The 23,631-nt window shown below is 49.9% G+C and overlaps 1 protein-coding gene across 8 annotated transcripts; it reads left to right on the top strand.

Annotated features, from left to right (window-relative positions):
• The first annotated feature begins 846 nt into the window (after positions 1-846).
• LONRF3 (LON peptidase N-terminal domain and ring finger 3) lies at positions 847-23,530 on the top strand. Of its 8 annotated transcripts, none has more exons than XM_051967969.1 (14): positions 847-1,873; positions 5,802-5,920; positions 7,467-7,589; positions 9,965-10,129; positions 11,796-15,021; positions 15,511-15,604; positions 16,773-16,887; positions 17,502-17,620; positions 18,859-19,020; positions 19,699-19,800; positions 19,893-20,055; positions 20,892-21,041; positions 21,934-22,894; positions 23,015-23,530. In XM_051967969.1, exons 1-14 carry the CDS (start codon positions 1,108-1,110, stop codon positions 23,032-23,034), a joined length of 6,285 nt encoding a protein of 2,094 aa, XP_051823929.1. In that variant the 5' UTR covers positions 847-1,107; the 3' UTR covers positions 23,035-23,530. The 8 variants fall into 8 exon arrangements, with proteins under 8 accessions (XP_051823929.1, XP_051823925.1, XP_051823928.1 ...); XM_051967965.1 differs by having other exon boundaries at positions 22,943-23,530; XM_051967968.1 differs by having other exon boundaries at positions 21,934-22,918.
• The last annotated feature ends 101 nt before the right edge of the window (positions 23,531-23,631 follow it).

Below are 23,631 nucleotides of genomic sequence, written 5' to 3'. Positions count from 1 at the left end.
TGATTCAGGAGGAATTCTAAGCTCTGGACTGTTGACTCGCCAATTCCCTATCGGTTCCCCCCCCCCCCACTTAGAGGGACCCCAGGCCCTGGGCCTACAAGGCTTCCAGACTCCTTGAGGGCCCTTTTCAAATCCTGTCCGTTTCCCCACACAAGAGCGAACTGGGACCCCCTCCTCTCCTTCCCGTCTCCTTCCTCCCGAAGCAGACATCGCAATAAAACATTGGGCGTGTGCGCGGGGGACAGGTCAACGCCATTCGGTAGATTACTGTCTGCAGACCGCCGCCCCTCAATCGTCCACCCGCCAGGGATGTCGCAGGGGAACCATCGTCCGGCCGTGTTGGCACCGGAGATGGGCGAGGGAGCTGTGTGTGCAAAAAGGTGGGGGGGTGACGGGGGGAGCATTTGCAGCCCGCTGCGGGGCCGGGATGGCGTTTGCTGCAAAAGCAGACATGGTGAATTTGGCTTTTGCCGAAGATTTGCCGGTAAGGCGGGTGTAAACAACAACATCCAAAAGGCACAGGCGCACAGCACACCCAGGCGAGAGCGCGCGCGCACAGACACCTCCATCCACATCATCCTAAAATGCATATAGCCAGCGGAGCCATCCACATATACTACGCCATACACACTCACGCCACACATACCCCCCCTCAGCACACAAACGCACTCACATCCACACCGAAAAAAAAAAAATAAAAAGCGGAGCCTTAAGCAGAGGCGAGCTCACAACTGTTACAAAACCCTTTCGTCAGGTTTTGTAACAGTTCTGTCGCCTCCAGCCAATGAGAGGCCGCTCGATTGTCACGTGGCTGGGGTTTATATAAGACGTAGCCCAGGCGAGCCAGTCTGTAGGAGCCGCGGGGAGCGCGGGTAGTAAGTGGTTCTCTGCGGAGAACTGGAAAACCCTGTTCGTCATCGTCAGTAGCTGGAGTCGCCGGAGACGCCGCCGCCTTAACAGCATCAGCCCCGTTCGTTTCGATCGCGGCTGCCGCTTCGGCCCCTCGGGCGATCGCCGCGGCCGCGGCCGCCGAGGCCGATCGGGTCTCGGCCCTTTCGGGCCAGCTCTCCCGACCGCTGTTTCAGCGGCGCCTCCGGCTCATCCACCATGAGCTCCGACAATCCCCGCAAGGGCCCGCCGCCCCGCCAGGCGGCCGGCCGAGACGCAGAGCCTCCTGCGGTGCCGTCCACATCGGGCACGCAGGGGCGTCCCGCCTCGCAGGAGGCGACCCTGCCGAGGCTGCCGGTGGTTCTTAGCCCCGAGAGCCTGAGGCTCCTCCAGCAGGCGGATTCCCTGGCTGTCAGCAGGCGCTTCCACGAAGCCTTCGATCTGTACCAGGCTCTGTACCAAGATCGCCAGCTGAACCCCGACCATCTCGACTGTCTGGTGCGCAGCATCGCCGAGAGCATCCGCACCCGAGACGATCTCCGAGAGGGAATCCGAGAGATCTCCGACATGCCCGGGATGGCGAACGACCAGAACGGAGACGGGTCGCAGATCCGGGTCGAGTTGCCCCAGCTGATATGGGATGGCTTCCGATGCCGGAGATGCCAAGGTTTCCTGTGCGAGCCGGTGTCCCTGAGCTGCGGACACACCTTCTGCAAAGCGTGCCTGGAGAACGAGCGCCGCTGCTTCCAGTGCAACAGACCTCTTAGGCCCGGCTTCTACTGCAGCAGCGAGGTCTCGTCAGACGGCCAGGAGGTGCTGCCGCCCCTTCCCAATCTGCGGGTCAACGTGCTGCTCAACAACTTGCTGGCCAAGTGGTTCCCGAACTCGACCAAGGGATCGCGCCTCCGTCACCAGGGCGGCCGCCTGTTCCGGCGGGGCAGGCTGAAGCAGGCTTTGATCAAATACACCCGAGCTCTCGACTTGTGTAAGGAACGGGGGCCCGGGGGGGGGGCGGGTCTGTCCGAGCGGGGGGGGGGAGGGGAAACGGGACCGACCCCTAGGCGCGTCTTTCCCTAGCCCTTCCTTTCTCGCTCGTTTTGGGGGCCAACTTCTCCCCGAGGAGGGTCTGACATCGTGATCCCATCCCCAACCCCCGATCCCCTGGGGATCCCGCGGGGAGGGCGGCGATCGTGGGCCTCAGGTGCTCACGGAGGGCTGTGTGTGGCGCTGGCTGGGCGGCGGGTGGGTGTGCGTTCACGTGCGTCAATCTGGCTACCTCAGGGTCAGGGCCTGAGATTTTTCTGCCTCATTCTCTATATGGTTAGGGTCCCGAGGGGGCGCAGAGCTCTGTGAGGATTGGTAACTTTTGGGGGTCTGAATGCCCATCCACGCGCGAGTTGCGAGTGGGAACAGGCCAGGAGTGCCTCGCGTTGCATAAGCCCTTTTTGAGCTCGGCCACTCGGGCCAGGCCCGGCTGTCGGCCCCTCCTCTCGGTTGGGCCGGATTGTATAACGGGTGAGGTAACTGAAGTGTGCCGGGGTTTCGGAAAGCATCCCCGGGATCGAGGAAAGAGAGGTGGGAGTGGGAGCTGATCACCCAACTGGTTTCCGAGTCAGGATTACTGTTGACGATCACAGATTCCCCCAGGCTGAAAGAACTGCTTTGCCTCCCCCCCACCCCCACCCCGGACCCCCTTGCCAGGCCCGATTGATTCTCCCTTGCCGTCGATCGCCTGGGTCTGCTGGCCTCCCTGTTGTCAAGCCCACGGCAGCCAGTTTGTGGTAGTAGCTTCGGAGTTGTGTGTTTGCTTGCAGGAGGGGGGGTCAAGATGGGCTCCCGAGGTGAGCCTCTGAAACCCCCCCTCCTTGGTCGTTTTGGAGGGTGCTTTGCTTTCTGCCTGCTGCTGCCTCGTTTCTCCCTCTTTCCTCATCCCCCCTCCCCATCTTTCCTGTACTGCGTTGCAGGGGTGGTGATGGCGGCCTGGCCCAGGGCTGGAGTGTGGCAATTTTGGGGCGAGAAATAAGCTGAAAAGCATCTCCAGTGATTGGCAGTGGGCAAAAAACACCCCCCCCTCAATGGTTGTGTCGTCTGGAATACGGGAACTCAAGGGACTATGGGGTTGATACCAATAAATGAAAATGGGAAAGATTGGAACTGCTACTTGTTGACTGCCATCATAGGCCTGCAACAGGTATAAGCAGGGGGATGGCATCCAATTTACAAAGCAAGATTATAAGATCTAGGGAAAATGTCGATGGGAGGGCAAGGAAAAATCTAGATGGGAGAGCAAGGAAAAATGGAGATGGGAGGGCAAAGAAAAACGGGGATGGGAGGGAAAAGAGCAGGCACCAGCATTGCTGGAGAAAAGACAAAATTGGAGGGTGCTCCCCCCTTCCTCCCTCCTCATAACATCCCCCATGCAGAGGACTTTCTGTGCCAGTCTCGCCTGTTGTACTCAAGGGAGATTGCTGATTAAGGTACAGGGAAACTCCCTTTGGACCCATTGTCCACATTCTTTGATTCACTCCAGCAAAAAAAAAAAAAAAAAAAAAAGCAAAGCAAAAAAATGCGCAAAAAAAAAAAAAAAAAAAAAAAGCAAAGATCTTCATCCATCTTTAGTGGATGCTTTATTAGCAAATTATTCTGAGCTCTAAAAAGATCTTGAAATTCGGAGGATTTTAAATCCTTGGGGTAGACTTTTAAAAAAACAACCCCGACACTGGCAAGACAAAGATGTGGACAAAATCCCACACTGGCCCTTGAGTTCCCTTTTCGCTCTAGCTCTGTGATTATATGAACCCCCAGCTGCTGCCACATCCAGAAATGCCCTCCCCATCTTTGAGTAAAATCAGAGAAGGGCTATCAGACCTTATGAAAAAAAAAGACCCTCAGGAAAAAAAATCATCATCCCATCCTTTTTCATTTACCCAGACAGTTTAGGAGTAGCTAATCCTAGCCCCCACCTATGTGGCTGTGGGCAAGACCCTTTCTCTGGGTCCATTTTCCTCATCTGCTGTAGGTTGGGTTGATTGCGCACTTAGAGCAATGAGATGATCTACGTAAAGCACTAAGTAAATGTTTGCTATTAGTTATTAATAATTATTAATAATGGGGAGAAATTGCACAGAGACAGATTTTGGTTCAGTAATAGCAAAAATTCATTAAGCACCTACGTGGCCGTCACTGTGCTAAGTGTTGTGGATACAAAGAATGGCAAAAGCCAGTCGCAGCTCTTGAGAGCCTCACAATTAAGGGGCTAGAACATGCAAAACACTATGTGCCAACAGGCAAATTGGAGCTCATCAACAGAGGGAAGGTACTAGAATTAAGGGGGAATCAGGAAACATTTCCCGCAGAAGATGGGATTTTAGCTAAGGCTTAAAAGAGCCACGAGGAGGCAGAGGTGGAGCATCTTGTGTGAGGAACAGTAAAGCCTTTAGCGCCACTGGTTTGCAGAGTGGGGAGGGGGGAGGGAATGTAATGTTCCAGAACACTGGTGGGAGGCAGGTTATGAAGGACTTTGAACACTGGAGAATCTGAGATTTTCTATTTGATCCTCGAGTTGATTCCTAGAATTGATTGAAGGCGAGGTCAGACCTGTATTTTTAAGGGATGTCATTTTGGAATGGAAAATTACAAGAGAAATTGAGTTCCCAATCATTAGGGGGTCTTTAAGCCAAAGGCAGATACCCTCTTATTGGATGTAGGCGAGCTCTGATTTAGTTTAGAGAGCTTCCACCTCTGAGATTTTATCATCTCCAGAGGCCCTGGCAACTCCCGAATTTCAGCACTTTGGGTAGTTCCTAGTCAGTCATTGGAGAGCTGTGTGGCAGTAGATGAGAGTCTGGGTCTGGAATCAGGAAAACCTGAGTTCAAATCCAATCTCAGACTTGGGCTGTGTGACTCTGGGCGAGTTACTTTACTCTGCCTCAGTTTCCCCATTTTGTAAAATCCAAAGGAAATGGCTAGTCACCAGTATCTTTGCCAAGAAAATCTCAGATTTCTCAACAGCAACACAATCAGAGCCATTCTGATCTCATGTTGCTTGCTTCATTTCTCCATTTTCCCCCAAGCACTTCTATTTTTCATGCCTTGGTGGGGAGATTAGTGCAGTTCCAAATGAATCTCACCTTTGCCTACTAATGTCTATGGAGATGCTGCTGGTCACCTGCCTCTTTTTAACTGGACAAGTGCTTGACATTATCTGTCCAGTAGCGGGGGATGGCTCTATGTTAAATCATTCACATACTCTTAATGTTTTAATAAAAGCAGCTAACATTTACATAGTGCTTTTAAGGTTTGCCAAGTGCTTTACAAATATTATCTCTTTTCATTCTCAAATATCTCATTGTAGCACTTGCCCAGCCTCTGGTTAAGATACATTTATTAAGAGGTGTGCAGTCTTTAGCCAGGAAACATTTTGTCTGTGTGATGCTAACTGGATTGTAAAAGGATTCAATTTTCACACCTGGCTCTCCCCTTTCCCCTCACTCTGGGGGGTCTGGACAGTTAAATGCAATCGGATAGCCAGACTTATTTCTTGGCTTATTTTCTGCTGGTAAAATTTCAAATGCAGATGGGTTAAAGTAAATGGAGGAAAGCCATTTGTTACGGCTGAAAATAGAGTTACCAAAATTAAAATCTAAAAAGTAAACCCCCCAAAAAATACCCCAGCCAAAAAAAAATGACTTGCTATATATATGTGGTGATCAGCTTCAGGGATTACCTCCCAGATAACCAGATCCAGTCTGAACCAGTCGTCAACTAGTTCTGGGAGTGGGACTCAGACCTCCAACTCCAGTCTAGAGAGCTAGCCCTGAGTGTCTCTCCTTTATTAAGCCCCTGACAAAACTGGGGCCCTGTGCTGATGGTAATTGATGAGATTGTATGCTGTTGTGTGTTTCAATCAACAGCTCCAAATGACTTCTTGCTCTTTAACAAGCGATCTCAGGTCTATTTTGTCTTGAAACTTCCTGAACCTGCATTGCATGATGCTGAATTGGTCTGCAGACTCCAGCCATATTGGCTGAAGGTGCGTGTTCTCATCGGGTGATGGGTTTGTTCCAGGCGGAAACAAGTAGGGAAGATTCCTTTTTCATGCGGCGCCCCCCTACCCTTATCCTTTATCAGCTCTTACAAGTGTTTGTTTGGGGGGAGGGTGTTAAGAAAATGTTTGAAGGGCGGCCCAAAAAGGGGAGATAGGGCACTGGGGTGTCAGAGAAAGCAACAAATAATTTGTCCCTGTTCTGAAGGAGTCTATATCCTGCCAGTTGTCCCTTTGTCCTTTAGCAACTCAAAGATGGCTGCCACAGGCAGAAGGTCCCCAAGCACTGGTTTTGGCTTTCCCAGCCCGCAGATTTCCTTCTCTGATAAAATATCAGTGCAAGATGATCAGTGCAGTACCCCTCCCTTCCTAGGTATTTCCTATTCACATTTTTAAAATAAAGACTCGATTTAACCCAAACAATCAATAATGGTGAACTTTCAGACACCATTACAGAAAAAACTGGGAGAGCCTTTTGGGAAGGGTAAAAAGGGGCTTCTGGTGCCTTTTCCCTACAAGGGAAAGCAATTGATTTTAGAGCAGCTCTGTGGAGATGGAAAATTTTCCAGAATTCAAACTGACCAGTTTTTTCCCCTCTTAAACTTGAATATTTTAAATGTAAATTTCTATGTTAAATTCAATGCAGCTTCTCTGCTAGCAGGCTCTGAAATACAAGAAGCCTCACTTTCTGTATTTGGAGCCTGAAGCCCCTCTTTTCTCAGTAACTTTCAATGCTCTAATATAAATCCAGTATCTAAATTGTGCCCAGGACACAGAGTGGCTGTGTTTCCTCTCTCCCCAATTTCAGCTCTCAGTTGCCTATGAAACTGAAGAAAAGCAGCAGAAAAAATGCTGTCTTTCATTGGGAGGAGTCCCCTCCACTCTTTATCCAGGTCTCCACATAAATCTGTCAAGAAAAAGACTGAGATGGGGGCACCTAGGTAGCAGAGTGCATGCAGCACTGGCCACAGAGTCAGGAGGCTCTGAGTTCAAATGTGACCTTGTCACATTTGTCATTTAACCCTGATTGCCTCAAAAAATAAAATACAATAAAGGAAAGAAAAAAAAAGAAAAAAACTGCCATAGTTCTCTATGTAACAAGTGCTCGGCATCAAAAGCCCTATTTGCCCCTAAATCTTTTCCCACTGGCTTGCCATCATGCCCCAAATCGCACTGGCACATCGTCTCTAGGTCTGTTAAAATTCACAATATGTTATCTGGGACAAGTAACACTTATTAACAGAGAGCATGGGCCAGAGGCTCACGGGATATATGTCAAGTCCCTGCCTGTTGAAACGGCCAGTTCCTTTTCCCTCTTTTGCCCTTAGTTTCCTCATCTGTAAAATAAGATTGTTAAACTAAATGTCAGAACCTGCAAGGGCCATTTTAGAACTCTTAACCCTCTAAACCACTCCTATTTCTGTGTGATAGAATAATTTCTGGAATAAGATCCAAGGTTCCTAAATCTGAACTCTTGCTCAAGGTAGAGTTTTGCTGAAGTGGGGCTTGAATAAGGGGGCCTGTCTCTTTGTAGGGTCACTTTTGCAAAGCCCAAGTCTTAGCCTTCCTGGGGAGAACAGAAGAAGCCCTCAGGGAGTTCCTGTACTGTGTGGCTTTGGATGAGGGGCACAGGATGGCCAGGTGTGAAGCTGCCAAGGTGAGTCAAGCCAGCTCTCTTAAATAACTCTGGTGAACTGACTTCCCTCAGGAAGTGAGGGGCTGGCCTCTTGTCCTCTTGTTTGAGAGGGACCTAAAGAGGAAAGAGACTGAGGTAGACAGAGGAAAGAAAGCGTGAGAGAGGAAAAAAAAACAAAGAAAGGCTAGATGAGAATCGAGACAGATAGCCAGCCAGCAACAGATCTCTTTGGGCCAAATGGACTCGCCATCCTTTCCGAGGCCTCTCTGTTGGGGCCTCTGGGAAAGGACCACCACCTACTCCTTACTTCCTGAGTGAAGCCCTTCTCTTCAGCATTTCCAGGATATCAGATGTCATGATTTGGTGGACATCTGTAGAGTCCTCTGGGGGAAGGGTGAGTTTAGGCCTTTTAACCTTAAAGGTTTTTTTTTTTTTAATCATTGGCTATTGAGGTCTGCTCGAAGGCCTCCTGGCTTCCCAAGGAGAGAAAGCAATTATCGAGCCTGCCTACCTGCTGTTTCTAGACTGCTGCTTCCAGTGATGAGAAGACATATTGCCTTATCCCACAGACTAGCACACAGGAAAGGGAGGGAAGGAAAGAGGGAGGGAGGGAACCCGAAGAGGGGTTGGGGTCAGTCTGAAGAGAGATAAGAAGTTGACCCAAAGAATAAAGGTCCTTGTTGGATTTTTGGTCCATGTGTATAAGTCAAAGAGCATTTACCGTGTGCCAGATCTTAGTGGGAAACTCATATCTTGGTTCTAGCACATGCCCTCTTCCCAAAGGCTGGATCTCCCCCTTGATTAGGGAATGAGTTTTGTTTTACCTTCTCACCCTTCTTTCTGGGGTCCTCCATCCACACTGGGACTTCCCCCCCTCCTTTTTTCCTCCCAACCCCTTTCATTACCACCCTGAACTTGAAGATTTTGTCCCTTCCAAGGGCCTCTAGGCCGGCACGCAGTGGAAACAGGGCTGGGTGGAGCTGACAATATGTTTGTCAGATTTGGAAAATGTATGTACAAAGACTCAAGTAAATGAAGGAAAAGGAGTTAAAACGCAGATGTTTCTGTGGCTGGCTGCAATTTCCTTCCACAGAATGGATAATGGAAAGAATGCTGATCTGGAGTCCGACTACCTGAGTTAGAAACTGCGCTCTCTCTCCTTGATTTGGGGCAGGTCCCGTCCCCTCCGTAAGCCTCAGTTTCCTTCTCTGTACACCGAAGGGATTGGATTAGATGGCCTCTAAAGTCTCTCGTAGGGAGTGATCGGTGTGATCACCATGTTTGGGGGGGCGTTTGCCTCTTTTATTGACTCATTAGAGTATCTTCTTTTGAAAGCTGAGACTGGAATGGAATTAGCTTTGCTTTTGCATTGTGAATTGGTCTTTTCTACTGGGAGATAAACCCGCCTTTGGATTAGACCTTGTATTTCTCAAACTAACCAACAGTTCTCTCGCTTATACCCGAGTGGAGTTGATGGTCCCATTGTCTATACTTTTTCCTCCCTTTACCTCCACTCCCCTTTTCTTTTTTCTCTTTAGAAAGGAAGCTCTTTGGGCTTTCTAATATGGTTGCATTGGAAGGTCATGGCCTTTTCTCCCAGTTCTCACTTTGGAATTGCACGGCCCAGTTGGGCCGTTCAGGAAACAGAGTCCCCAGGCCTCTGTCATTCTCTTCACTCTTGGGTTCTGGTTACTGGCCAACCACTGAGTGGGTTTCTGCCTGTAGCTTGCGTTTCTGCCAATTCTGGGCCTTGGGAATCCAGGCACCTTTCATGCCTCTAAAACTAAAGAGGGTTGAAATTGAACATAATGTAAAAAGCAGGAGAGAACATGGACCCTGACCCCAACTGCTCAGTCTGGCTAGGGAAGCTGAAACACAGACACGACACCCTTCTGAAGGGAGGAAATCAGGGTCTGGGTCATTGGCAGAGGAGGTGAGGACTTCCTGGAGGAGGGAGCCATCAATCAGACTAAATCAAGTTTCCACAGGAAAAGTGAGCAGAGGACCCCCTCCCTATGACTTTAGGCCACCCAGTGGTAGTAGTGGCCCACATTCCCTGCTAGGACTTTCCCGGGCTTCCTGTGTCTGCTTCTTTACTCCCTCCTTCCTTGCCAAATAAATGGATCCGAAACATATTTGTGTGCAGACTTGCCTTGCCACAGTCACTATCAGGAACTGTGTAGACAACTCTCCCCCTCCCCGATACCAGGCAGTGATTTGGATCAGTTCTACCATGTCCAATGTTGGGACAGTTCTCAATTGGAAAAGTCACTTTTGCCCACCCTCTTTTTTTTTTTTTTTTTTTTACAAAAGAGAGAGTAGTTTCTCTGTCTTCTGGGCCTTCAGAGCCTTGAAGGAACTGCCTAAGTAGTGAGATATTCTGCTTTCTGTCTCAGCTCCTGTTTAGCTTGTTCTCGCACATCCCTGGGAATACCCAGGAGCGCTTAGCAAGCTGCCTACTACTGGAGACCTGCAGCTCTGTACCAGGAAGCAGTGCCATGGCTTCCCAGGCCTGTGGAGCTAGCTGCAGCAGTGACCCTCAGCTGCCAGGATTGGTCCAGGTAAGGCATTCAGGTGTCCCTGGCTGCTTCTTTGGGCATACTTGGGGCAGGAGACAGTTCAAGAGGAGGGAGTGATAGCCCCTTTCTCCTGCTGAGACCAAGTCTTCCATGGAACTTTCGGTGTCAAACAAACTGGGGGTCACGATCCCACATGGGACTGTAACTGAATGTGGAATTCACAAATTTACAATTTATCATCAAGAAGTGATTTGTCTACAGCTTTTATACGCTTGAATAAAAGGGTCACAGAACAATTTCTTGGGCAAAAAGGGCTTATGAGTAGGAAAAGTTTGAAGAAACCCTAATGTAAAAGATCCGGGGAGAGATTCATTAGAAAAGCAGGGTCAGCCATCGGGTAAAACTTAAAATGGCTCTTCTTACACCCAAGGCTGGAAATATGGCCTCTGATGGAGGGGTGATGGCTTGGCCAATCCATCTTCCCACCAAAGCCTCTCCCTTGTAACAAGCTGAGAAACCAGTTGTCCTGAAGCGTACCAGGTATATTGTAGTCTATAAGTGAAATTTACCCATAAGGACTGGGTGGATGCTGGGCCACAGCAGGACTGCCTCTGATAATAATGTTTCTCTGGGGAGAGGTAGAGGTGGCTTCTCAGAGACTCGGGACTTGGCATCAGGATGGGGCAGGAGTTTTCCTGGCAGCCCATTTAGATAGCTTCTGAGAATCTGGCATGGGGAATCAGTGGGAAGGCCCGGATAAAGTTCCAGGAGCTCGTAAAGCATGTTTTACCAGAGTGCCAAATACTTGAAAATCTTGGGAAAGGATGGGGTTCTCATTCTAAGAACTTCAATCCTTATGTCATTATGTCCCGAAATTTGAAAATCACAGACTATGGGAGGGGAGAATACGGCTCCCTTCCCAAGTCCCCTCAAATCTTGCTCCCACTAATTCACTTATTACGGAGCCTGCACCCTGAGCGGAGAAGTCTGGCAAACTTTGACCTGTGGATTAAGATTAGAGAGGGATTTCCCTCAGGTCAATCACCCCAAGTTGGCATTGGATTGATTCCCTGGGGAAAGAAAAGTTCTTCCTGCTTTGAATAGTCCCCATGCAGCTAGCCAAGCTTTTGAGAAACTGGTTATCTAACCAGCTGACCTATTGGCCCAGTAACCTGCTTCTTAGGAATGCCATTCACAGGCTGCCCAGTGAATTCCTGGCCTGTCACAGTGTGGGAGCGGAGACCTTGGGCAGATTGGGTTAAAAGTCTGGTTGCTGTCTCAATTTTCAAGCATTCGGACTAGACATTTTAAAAATAAAAACAAAATAGATTTTTTTCTCCTAAATCATTTTGGACTCTTAAAAAAAAACAATTTCTAAAACGAATTAAACTTTGCCCAATTCAGCCCAATTTAGACTGTTTAACCCGGCAGTAGCAAAACTTTGTCTTGTAGCCCTTCTCAAGAGCTTGCCTATTTATGTTAACTGATGCTTATATAGCTCTTTACAAATATACATTTGTCTTATTTGAATCCCATGAAGAAGGTGTTTACAAGTATTATCTCCATTATAAAAGTGTATAAAAAAAAATTGAGGTGACCTTGGAGTCCCTCCGTTCCCTCTCTCCCCCACCCCAGCCATTGCTGGGAATCAGAGGAAGACTCAGATTACGAGTAGTTACTCATTTTGCCCAATCTTCCTGTCTCACAGGAGATAGAGAAAATCCCTCTTGCTGTGGAGAGGCCAAACCCTCCTGGCTGCGTTGTCATGGCTTGTATGGGAGCGAGGAGAGAAAGGGAGTCCCAGGACGGAGAGGGACAGATTCCAGTAGATGGACCCATAGAAGAGAACCAGGCTGAAGTGGTCCAGGCCCAGGAGGAGGAGGAAGCACAGGCTTCAGAAATGTTCCAGGCCCAGGAGGAAGCACAGGCTTCAGAAATGTTCCAGGCCCAGGAGGAAGCACAGGCTTCAGAAATGTTCCAGGCCCAGGAGGAAGCACAGGCTTCAGACATTTTCCAGGCCCAGGAGGAAGCACAGGCTTCAGACATTTTCCAGGCCCAGGAGGAGGAGGAAGCACAGGCTTCAGAAATGTTCCAGGCTCAGGAGGAAGCACGGGCTTCAGAAATGTTCCAGGCCCAGGAGGAGGAGGAAGCACAGGCTTCAGAAATATTCCAGGCTCAGGAGGAAGCACAGGCTTCAGAAATGTTCCAGGCCCAGGAGGAAGCACAGGCTTCAGAAATGTTCCAGGCCCAGGAGGAGGAGGAGGAGGAGGAGGAGGCACAGGCTTCAGAAGTGTTCCAGGCTCAGGAGGAGAGACAGGTTGCAGAAGTGTTCCAGGCTCAGGATGAGGAGACACAGTCTTCAGATATGTTCCAGGTTCAGGAAGCCGAGAGACAGGCTCTGGAAGCCTTGTCCAGAGAGACCAGACAGGCTGCAATATTCCAGCTCCGGGAGGCAGAGTTACAGATTTTGATGTGCCAGACTGAGGGGAGAGAGAATCTGCTGCTCCAGCCCGAGGAGGAAGAGGAGGAGATCCAGGCTGTGTTGGTCCAGGCAGGGGAGGAGATTCGAGCCGTGATGGTCCCGGAAGAGGAGATTCGAGCCGTGATGGTCCCGGAAGAGGAGATTCGAGCCGTGGTGGTCCCGGAAGAGGAGATTCGAGCCGTGGTGGTCCAGGGAGAGGAGGAGGACATAAGAGCCGTGGTGATCCAGGATGGAGAAGAGGTGGGAGAGGAGGAGATACAGGCTGTAGTAGTCCCACCCGTGGAGGAGATGCAGAACATGCTGGTCCAGATCAAGGAGGAAGAAGTACAGGTCCCCGTGTACCAGCCCAAGGAGGCGAGTGTAATGGTTCAGCCTAAGGAGGAGGAGATCGAGATTCCTGTATTCCAGCCCAAGGAAGAAGAGATCAACCTTCTGGATTTCCAAATTAAAGAGGAGCCGATAGATCTTGCAGATTTTGATCTTAAAGAGGAGCCGATAGATATTCCCGACTTCGACTTCAAGCAGGAACAGGAAGAGCTAGACTTCTCCGATTTCCAGCTCAAGGAGGAGGTGGAGGAGATTGACTTTCCTGATTTCCAGTTCAAGGAGGAAGTGCAGGAGCTAGACTTTTCTGATTTCCAGTTCAAGGAGGAAGTGGAGGAGATAAACTTTCCTGTGTTCCACCTCAAGGAGGAAGATGATGATATACAGTTTCCCGAGTTCCACCTCAAGGAAGAGGATGACTTCAGCTTTCCTGACTTCCAGCCCAAGGAAGAAAATGACGATTTAGGCTTTCCAGACTTTCAGCCAAAAGAAGAGCCGTTAGACATTCCAGATTTCCAGATTAAGGAAGAGCCTCTAGACCTCCCAGATCTTCCAGACTTCCACATTAAGGAGGAGGAAGATGACGAGATCCCGATTCTGGTCCCGCCGGATATGGAAACTTTGGCTCTAATGGCCCAGCCTGATGAGGAGGAAACATTGGCTCTGATGGCCCAGGCTTTGGAGGGGAAGAGGCAGACTTCCTCCGTGTGCCAGCCCGAAGACCCCGAGGTTTTCGTGTTCCAGCCCACCGAGGACCAGGCTTTCATGTCCCAGGCCCAAGATATACAGGCTTTCGTGTTCCAGCCCAGCGAGGGCGAGGCTTTCATGTCCCAGACTCAAGATTTGCAGGGCTTCTTGTCCCAGCCTGAAGAGACACCAGTTTCCGTGTCCTATCCTGAAGAAACCCCGGCTTCCTTGCCCCAGGCCAACGAGGGCCAGGCTTTTATGCCCCACTTCGAAGAGGGCCAGGCTTTCGTGTCCCAGTCCGGCCAAGACCAGGCTTTTATGCCCCACTTCGAAGAGGGCCAGGCTTTCGTGTCCCAGTCCGGCCAAGACCAGGCTTTTATGCCCCACTTCGAGGAGGGCCAGGCTTTCGTGTCCCAGTCCGGCCAAGACCAGGCTTTTATGCCCCACTTTGAGGAGGGCCAGGCTTTCGTGTCCCAATCCGGCCAAGGCCAGGCTTTTATGCCCCACTTCGAGGAGGGCCAGGCTTTCGTGTCCCAATCCGGCCAAGGCCAGGCTTTTATGCCCCACTTCGAGGAGGGCCAGGCTTTCGTGTCCCAGTCCGGCCAAGGCCAGGCCTTTATGCCCAGCTTTGATGACAACCAGGATTTCGTGCCCAGCTTTGATGACAACCAGGCTTTTACGCCCCACTTTGAAGAAGGCCAGGCTTTCATGTTGCAGCCTGAATTGACACAGAATTTCCCGTTGGAGCCTGAAGGGGAAACGGTTTCCGTGGCCCAGTGCGAACAGGCACAGGCTTCCGTGGCCCACTTCGAAGAGGCTTTTATGTTCCAGGATGACGAGGAACAGCCCTCCACATCCCAGGCTGGGGGAACACAGGCTTCGACATCCCAGGCCGCAAACGAACAAACTTATTCAGGCAAAGGCAAGAAGCCCAAAAAGAATCAGGCTTCAGGATCCCAGACCGGGAAGAAACAGGCTTCTGCAACCCTGGCCGGAAAGGAGCAGGTAGCCCAGCTCAAGGAGGACAAGAAACAGATGCAAATGGACCAGTCCAGGAAGAGAAAGGCTCCAACATTCTTGCTGCAGGATAGAAAGAAACGGCTTTCACTGACCCAGAACAAGAAAAAGAAGCTGAGCCCAGTGACCCAGAACAAGGGGAAGGGACAGGTTTCCTCAGTAACCCAGAGCAAGATACTAGGCCATGTGATCCACGCCAAGAAGAGAGCACATGTGCTCCTCCAAGTCAGTAAGAAACGGGTTCTGAATGCCATGGCCAAGAAGTATTGGGCCAGAATGGAGCTGATCAGGAAACAGATCCTAGTGGCGCAGGGCAAGGGCAAGGGCAAGAACAAAGATTCCAATAAACGCCAGCTGGCGAAAGAGAAAAGTGGCTCGTCACAGTCCTTGGATGTCGAAATCCCGTGCAAGGTTCTCAAGAAAGGTAATAGTCCCTCCTGATGAGATTCCATGGGGCCCCCAGAATCATTAAGTCTGTAAAATGGATGAAAGATGGCCTGAGCTTCATTTTATACCTGAGGCTCAGGCCGAGGAAGTGGAGAATCCTAGATATGGGCCTGAGAGAAGCCACTTAAGGCTTCTTTTTCTGGAGGAGGTAGCCCAGAAAGGTGAAAGCATTTCCTGGAAAGTATACTTCAGTGGCGAGAGGGCCTTTCCCCGAACCTGGGCTTCCCTCGTCTGCCCCAGACGTGCTGTCTGATATACATGTCCCATTCCTCCCTGCTCCATAGAAGCGTGGCCATTCCTCTTTAACTGGGGTGGGGCTCCAAGGGGGAGGGCCTTCCCAAAGGCTAAGGGTAGGAACACTGGGCAAGATATCAGCTCTCTGATGTTTTAAAAAGCATCAAGTCAGGCCCTCTTGGGCCAGGGATAGTAGTTCGCTCCTGATTTGATTGACCGTTTCACATTTCAGATTCGGGTGGCTCTTCCCGGGCTAGGAATTATTCCCGTAAGGTTCCCTTCCAGTCTTTCGATCCATCTGACTTGGATTGCCCACTCTGCATGAGGTAGGTATGCGACGCTGTCGATCCCCTGCTCCTTGATGGGCCACTTTCCTGATGTCTTATGGCATCAGCAGTCTAGATGCTGAGCTTTATTACGAGGCAGCAGACTAGGGGTCCAAGGTTTATCTGAATAGCCTCAGACACGTGATCCACGGCCAAGTCACATCACTTTTCAGTTCCTCAGACCACTCTCTAGAAATGAAAGTTTCAGTTGGCATCACTTTGCACGGTGGGAGCAGCTAGCTTCCAGGGGCCACTTCCAATCACAGACTAACTGGTTCCAACTAGTGGCTCTTTGCTTTTCTCAACCCCAGTCCTTAGCTTGTCTAGTAGAATCAACCTTAGGGTTTTCGGCATGAAATGGTCTCAGGGTGAAGGGAGTGGAAGGAGGAGTTCTCCTCACCCCCACAAAAAGCCCCAAGCCTCCAGCTGACCCAGTCCCCGTCCTGGTAAGCTGGGCGAGACTTCATTCTGAATGTGCCCAAGCACTTCAGCTGCGTAAAGAATAGCATGGCGTGAGACAAAGGGCCTTTTCCTATAAGTTGGTGATTAGAGCACTGTGGGGGCCAAAAAGGATCAGGCTTCCTGGATGGGTTAGTTCCAGGCCCCGTGGGCCCTGCCTAGAATGTACCGGGGAAGCTGAGCAGTTAGGGCTGCAGATGCAGTTACCAGCCACTGGAGGGTGCTTAACAGTCAGTTGCCTCTCCAGGTCACTGGATTGGGTTGTTCCATCCTGGCCTGTGTTTCTGCCCTCCTCGGCACACCATTTCTAGTAGCAATGGTTCCCGAGTGGCAGGGGCCTCCCCACTCAGAACCGAGGTGATTATTGTTCCCTGAGTGACAGAGGGCAAGCAGGGCGGCTACTGTTGAGATATTGTGAGTGGTGTTGAATGATGGGGCTAAACGTGGGATGGCGAGACACCCGTTTCTGGGGTTCCCGAGGGCAGGGCTGATCCCGAAGCAGCTCTGGCAGTGGCCAGCTTCTGCCGGGTAGATTGGGAGAGTTCTGATCTCAGATATGCCAGAAACCCTAACACAGTGCTTCCAGGGAAGTCTAGCTTAGAAGAAAAGCCTCCTTAGGGTTCCAGACCCCCTCGTTTGCCAGGGCTACCACAGAAAGCTTAAAAGAGAGTCCACTTCTGAGTCTGGGTTTTTTATGGCTTGATTTCAGGCTGTTCTATGAGCCTGTCACCACTCCCTGTGGACATACCTTCTGCATGAAGTGTCTTGAAAGAAGCTTGGATCACAGTGCCACATGCCCCCTGTGCAAAGAAGTCCTCGAAGAGGTAATTCAAGAAAAATGGATTAAGCATTAAGTGAGGAAGTAAGGGCAGGCCCTTTAGACCCTTTTCATGTGAGCCAAATCTGACTGGCCAGAACCAGTCCAGTCAAAATAGGAGACCCCCATTACTTTTCAGGAAAGTTATCCAAGAGCTAACTCCAATCTGGTCCCTGGGCCTTTCCCAAGCCTAGATTTCCCTATTTTAGACATCCTATTTACATCCCACTGTCTCTCTGGGCTTAAGTCTGCCCATCAATTCAGCAGAATTCTTGGTCCCCTGTTTGAGCCTGGGCTCTCAGCCTCGGTTTCCCCAACTGCCAGATGGTGATTTAAAAAATAGAATAATCCCTAACTCCCAGGGTTGTAAGGTTCAAATGAGCTATTGGTCAAAAGGACCAGTCCGTGGGTGCTATAGAAATGTTTTATCCCTCTCCCCTTCCCCTCCCTCTTGAGACACTGAACAAACTGCCTTAGAAAGAAAGTTAGTCTTAGAAAGAAAGTTAGTTAGAAAGAAAGTCTTATGTGAGAGGACAGCCTTAAGAGAGGACTCGTCTGATCGCTGGCCTTCCTGGCAACTGCGCAGTCCTAAATAACAGTTGCTTTATTTCCTTCTCGAAGCAATGTATGAGGAAATGCAACAAAAATTTACTGATGGAGGCATTGATTGCCAAATATATGCCTGAAGATCTCGATGCGCGCCGAAGGATTTTCGAGGAGGAAATGGCAGAACTCTCCAAGTATGTAGACCTGTGTATGTCATTCTGTGTCTCAGCATGTGAGGGGAAACAGTGAAATGTAAGTCAAGAAGGAAAGTATCCTTAAGGTGCTCAAACACCGCGAGGCACCTACCCTCATCGGACCAGATGATCTCTTTAGGCCCCTACAGAACCAACATAAATGTGATAAAAAGACTTGTCTAACTTGTGATTATTGGTACTGAGTTTCTGCCGTCTTATTATCTGTGTAATCTTGTATAAGTCCTTTCCCCCTTCTATGGCATTTCATTTCCTTGGGTGCATAATGAGATGATTGGACTAGATGGCTTTTTCTAACTCTAGGTCTTGGATCCCATCATCCTTCTGGCTCAGAAACTTTTCCTGATTCACTGGGTCAGTGGTGTGGAACAGTATGTGCTTGGGACGCAAAATGTCACAAGTGGAACTCAAGCGATATCCCCAGTTCATTCTGTTGGGAAGGGTAATAAAATGTCTTTGAGTTCTAAGAATTTGTCCAGTCCTGTTCCTAGGGCCATCTGCTTCTGGGCATTCACTGCTCGGGCTGCGGTTCGCGAAAGGCTGGACTTCTGAAAAGTTTTGATTGGATAAAGAATAAAAGTAACTACATTCTCAATTCGAGTTATTTTTTTTTTTGCATCTGAGTCCATTTCTAGGCACACTGGCCCTCTCATGCCCCGTTCTCATGGCTATAGGGAATTTGCGGCTTCCTGATGCTAGTTGGTTGGCCGTATCCCCTGGAAATGAGCTTTCTTCAGCTGGTGTGGTAACACCGGGGGATTCGACTTGGAGATGACTCCTTTTGGAATTTGGCTAAGCCCTCAGAAACTCAGCATTATTTAAAAGAGATGTCTTCCCCCGAGTCCTCACTATGGGGGTGGGGGTGGGGGTGAGTCCGAGTCCGGTGCCGGGGCTCCGTAGTTCGCCTGATTTCCTTCCTCCCCGTTTGCTTTGGTGTTTCTCCGGAGGCAGATCCGACAGGCGGGAGGCTGGGGGAGCGGGGCACGGGCAGGGCCGGGGCGATGGTGTCCGATGAGGCCTCCTGGGGGAACCGGGGGCCCTCTTGGCTCCTCCTGGACAGAAGCTACCGAGCATCCGACGGCCCTTGTTTATTAGCAAAGCGGCAAAATCGGAAGCAGGGCAAGACGTTCGTCCACAGTGTTAACAGCGCTCAGGACGGCCTGTCTCTGGTGGGGACGTGGGAGAAACTCTGCTGTCAAAATTATATTTCCCTTCTGCAGCAGCCTGAATAAGAATGTGCCTATATTTGTGTGCACCATGGCCTATCCCACTGTGCCATGCCCCCTCCACATTTTCGAGCCCTGCTACCGCCTTATGATTCGAAGATGCATGGAGACTGGCAGCAACCATTTCGGCATGTGCATTGGTGACGCCAACAGAGGGTGAGTGTGTGATAGAGCGCCAGAAGGACGGACCGGCGAAAAGGGATCCCGATTCGTCTAGGGTGTTTGTTGGGTGTGGGAGTAAAGGAGAATCTCAGACGACATGGACAGACCGTCAAAGCTGGAGGGGCCTACGAACATGTCGAGCTCAAGCCCCACAGTCATGGACGGGCAGACTTAAGCCCAGAGAGACAGTGGGATATAAACAACGTGAGCCTTTTTTTCTGAACTCGGGCAACACTAGAATGTGAACTTGCCTCGAGGAAGGCGTTGTGTCTAGCCTTCCCCTAATGCTACAGCAATGCGGCCCGCGAATCCCCGGCCGTTAGTACTCCTTTCGACCACGTACCACTTTGCTGAGCAGCACGGAGTTCAGAAGGCACACTGGGGAAGAGAAGGAAAGTTGGATCACGGTGGTGGCGGGGAATAGGAAGAAGAATGGGGGAGGAATGTCTTACTATGAGAGAATGTACTTTAGGCAGTGGCAGCCAGGCGCCTTAACTTGTTCAAGGCCACAGAGCAGCTGAGCCAAGATTGGAACCTGGGACTTCTGACTCTAAAATCAAGTCTCTTCTTTCCTGTTGCAGCAGATATCCTTCTCGTTTCTCTTACTCTTCCCCTTTTCTGTTTTCCGATGCTTTCTGGCTTATCTCTCTCTTTTTGTTTTTTATCCTTAAGCCTCCACTGGCATCAGACCAGTGAACTGTGGTCCAAGGGGCCATTCCCGACAAGAGACTCTTGGCTTACCTGGTGGGGACTCCCGAGGACTCGGTCTTTGGGGTTAGCCATATTATATTTTAGAATCATTTAGAATCAAGTCCATTTCCATTGACAAGAACGATTGTTTTACTTACTCCTACCCCAATATCTAGGTTTGCAGAATATGGTTGCTTGCTGGAGATAAGAAATGTTGAGTTCTTTCCTGATGGTCGCTCTGTGGTGGACAGCATTGGTAAGAGGAGGTTTAAGGTGCTCCGGCAGAGCCAGAGGGATGGCTACAACACAGCTGACATCGAATATGTTGAGGATTATAAGGTGGGTCTGGTCCGGGGGCTGAGAATCGGGAAGCCGGCAGATTACAGGAACTTGGAATGCCAACAAGCTTCATGAGCATTTTGCTGGGGTTTCACTTCAGGCCGCTGGTGTGGTACCTGAAGAGAAGCCAGAAAGCTAGGGTAGAGCGTTGGCCCCATTCCCTCAGCTCAGTACCTGAGCGGCCGAAGGCACTGGGAAGTTCACTTCCTTTAATTTGACTTGGGAGACAGAGCCTCTCCAAATCCGGATCTTCCCGTTAATGCAGCATCCCATAGAAAAAGCGGGCCCAGTAATGGCAAGCGCAGTCAGTCAGTCAGTGCGGTTTTTTACTTTGCCTGTGGTGGGAAGAAGAGGTGACCGGCCTAGCAGCCATTTCTCTTCATGCATGTACCAGCCCTTCAGATAGCTGGGAAATGAATGAAATTTCGCTTTGGAATGCCAAGTTAGAACGGTAGTCCCTCGCATGCTCTTCCTGACGCTGACCGATTTATTCTAAGAGTTCCGAGACGGGTTGAAGGGGATAGGAGTCCGCTCCCCTTTTTAATATCTCCGATGAGGCAGATGTTTTGCCGGAAAAACTAGTTTAAACAGCCTCTCCCCTCCCCCACGCATGTAATTGCTTACATCTGGACATGTAAGTTGAGACACATGTACATAGACAGAAGCAGGGTTCCCAAATCTCTCTACAAATGGGCCCTCATCTAGCTAGAGGATTCAGCTGGGCTTGCGAGAGCAGACTCAGACAGGTCTCGCTAAAGATTTTGCTAGGGGGACCAGGTACCCGTGGGGCGGCCAGTGGCCCCCTGCTCATACGGCTTCTCTTTGGCTGCTTACAGGTCGAAGGGGAAGAGTATGAACGTTTGCTAAGGCTGCACAACTCTGTATACGATCAGTCACTTGCCTGGTTCTATTCACTCAAACAACCGCTCCGGAACCGCATCCTGAGCCACTTCGGACCCATGCCGCCAAAAGATCTGGATCCACAGGTATAATCGAAGTGTCCCTGTACATGGAGGGCCCCGGGGCTCAGTGACCGGATGAGGATGATGGGTAGCAGACAAAGAACCGGTAGAAATTAATTGCTTATGCTTTTGCTGCTTCGAGACCATGCAACTAGGACTGTAAATCAAAGTTGGGAGGGTCAAGTCAGACAGACCTTTTAGCCTCTGGGGTAGCAGAGTCAAGGCTGACGCCCACTATCTGAATCAGAGACAGTTTTCCTGCGATGAGAACTTCATGGTCATGGTTTCCACCATCGGGTTCTATGTCCCAAGGTCCCATTCAGCTCTGTACTAAGGACCCCTGTCCCTTTCAGTGTTCTGAAACATTCACCTCCTGGCCCTAGTGTATACTTAGGTGATCTCGTGTACTATCTCTTCCCAGAGAGGGAAGGAAGGGGTCCCCCTTCTCCCCTTGCTCGGGATTCGGGCTCCCTCATGCAGAAGCATCTCCCTGGAGAGGGAAATCTCCCAGTGACCCTGTTGCTCAGCCTGAGCCGCTAAGCTGTCCTACAGTTCCTCTGAGCTGTTTTCTAAGAGAACCACACAGTGATTCAGAAGGATTTGGTGACTCTCTTAGTAGAAGTTATCACCGTCGCTTTGGAAATACCAGCCCAGAGTACCAGCCCAGTCCTGGTGGGAATGGCCAAGAGATAAGAACACTTATTCAGAGTAACGATGAGAATCGGGAATGTTAGTGGCAGTGGTGGGTGGGTATAGAGATCACTGTAGAGGAAATAGGCCAAGAGGAAAAATGTCTGTGAGCAGCCTAGGGACAGGACAGAGAAGTTGAAGCTGAAGAGCCAAATCAAGGGAGAGCCTTAGGAAACCTACCATTCCTTCTGAAAGTGACCAGTCCTCCTTTGTCTTTCTACTCTAGGTCAATCCCAATGGCCCCTCCTGGTGCTGGTGGATCTTGGCAGTCCTTCCACTTGAAAGTAGAGCTCAGCTTCCTTTCCTGTCCATGAAGTCCCTGAGGCGCCGCTTGAATGTCATTCGGTATGTCCTGTCGCACTTGTCCTACAACCAAAACTCAAACCAAAGCCAGGCCCCTATGCAAAGTGTGCTAGAAAATGCAATTCCAAACCAAGACCGAATGGAACGTAGAAGCCAAAGACTAATAATGCGAGGTCCAAGCCAAGGATCAGTGCTAGATCCAAGCCAAGACCCAATGGAAGGTACAAGCCAAGGAACACTGCGAGGTTCAAGCCGAGGATCAGTGCTAGATCTAAGCCAAGACCCAATGGAAGGAACGAGCCAAGGAACACTGCGAGGTTCAAGCCGAGGATCAGTGCTAGATCTAAGCCAAGACCCAATGGAAGGAACAAGCCAAGGAACACTGCGAAGTCTAAGCCGAGGATCAATGCTAGATCCAAGCCAAGACCCAATGGAAGGCACAAGCCAAGGACCAATGCGAGGTCCAATCGTATACCCGATGCGAGGTCCAATCGTATACCCGATGCGAGGTCCAATCGTATACTCGATGCAAGGTCCAATCCTATACTCGATGCAAGGTCCAATCCTATACTCGATGGAAGGTCAAATCCAAGGACTGATACAGGATCCAAGGCAAGGCCCAATGGCCAATGACCCAATGGAAGGTACAAGCCACGACCCAATGGAAGGTACAAGCTATGACCCAATGGAAGATACAAGCTATGACCCAATGGAAGATACAAGCTATGACCTAATGGAAGATACAAGCTATGACCCAATGGAAGATACAAGCTACGACCCAATGGAAGGTCCAAGCTACGACCCAATGGAAGGTCCCAACCAGGATCCAATGGAAGGTCCCAACCAGGATCCAATGGAAGGTCCCAACCAGGATCCAATGGAAGGTCCCAACCAGGATCCAATGGAAGGTGCCAACCAGGATCCAATGGAAGGTGCCAACCAGGATCCAATGGAAGGTCCCAACCAGGATCCAATGGAAGGTCCCAACCAGGATCCAATGGAAGGTCCCAACCAGGGCCAGTAAAATCCAAGAGATGAAGAGAAAGGAAGGGGCTCTGCTTTTCCTTCCAAGGTGGGGGGGTGGGGAGGGAAGGGGACTTCTTGTCACTGTCTTTAATCACAATACTGTCTTAATGGGTGATCATTATTAACCTCAGGGGGAGTGTTCAGCAGGATGTCCTAAATAACACCTGCTTAGGGGTTTACTCCATTTGGAAAACCCTCATTTCTGTCTCTCCCCCCTCCATCTTCTCTCTTCTCTCTTTCTATCTGCAATTGTTGACATGCTGCATTGCTAAATGAATGGCCTAGGTGTTGTTCTAGAGCACAGTGATATTGTTTGCCTTCAAAAGTTCAGAAAATAACATTTACATTTCAAAAAGAATGTTTGGTCTTACTGTGAAACAATTGATGTTGATGAATTTATTTTGTTGACGCTTGTTTAGTCTTATTCTAAATGCTTCTGGTTGGATTCAGCTAATGTTCACTTCATTCTGGTCGAATAATTTATTTTCGCACAATCGTGTCCTGTGTGGTATTTTGTTAACATTGCGTCAGAAATTTCCCTTTGGGTTCTTAGACATATACATCCTGTACTCTTCCCCTAGATTCCCCTTCCAGG

The sequence above is a fragment of the Antechinus flavipes genome, chromosome X (assembly GCF_016432865.1).
Source record: "Antechinus flavipes isolate AdamAnt ecotype Samford, QLD, Australia chromosome X, AdamAnt_v2, whole genome shotgun sequence".
NCBI classification, from domain to species: domain Eukaryota; kingdom Metazoa; phylum Chordata; class Mammalia; order Dasyuromorphia; family Dasyuridae; genus Antechinus; species Antechinus flavipes.
Note: the sequence above shows the minus strand (reverse complement) of the source record. Positions and strands in the feature narration are given on the sequence as shown.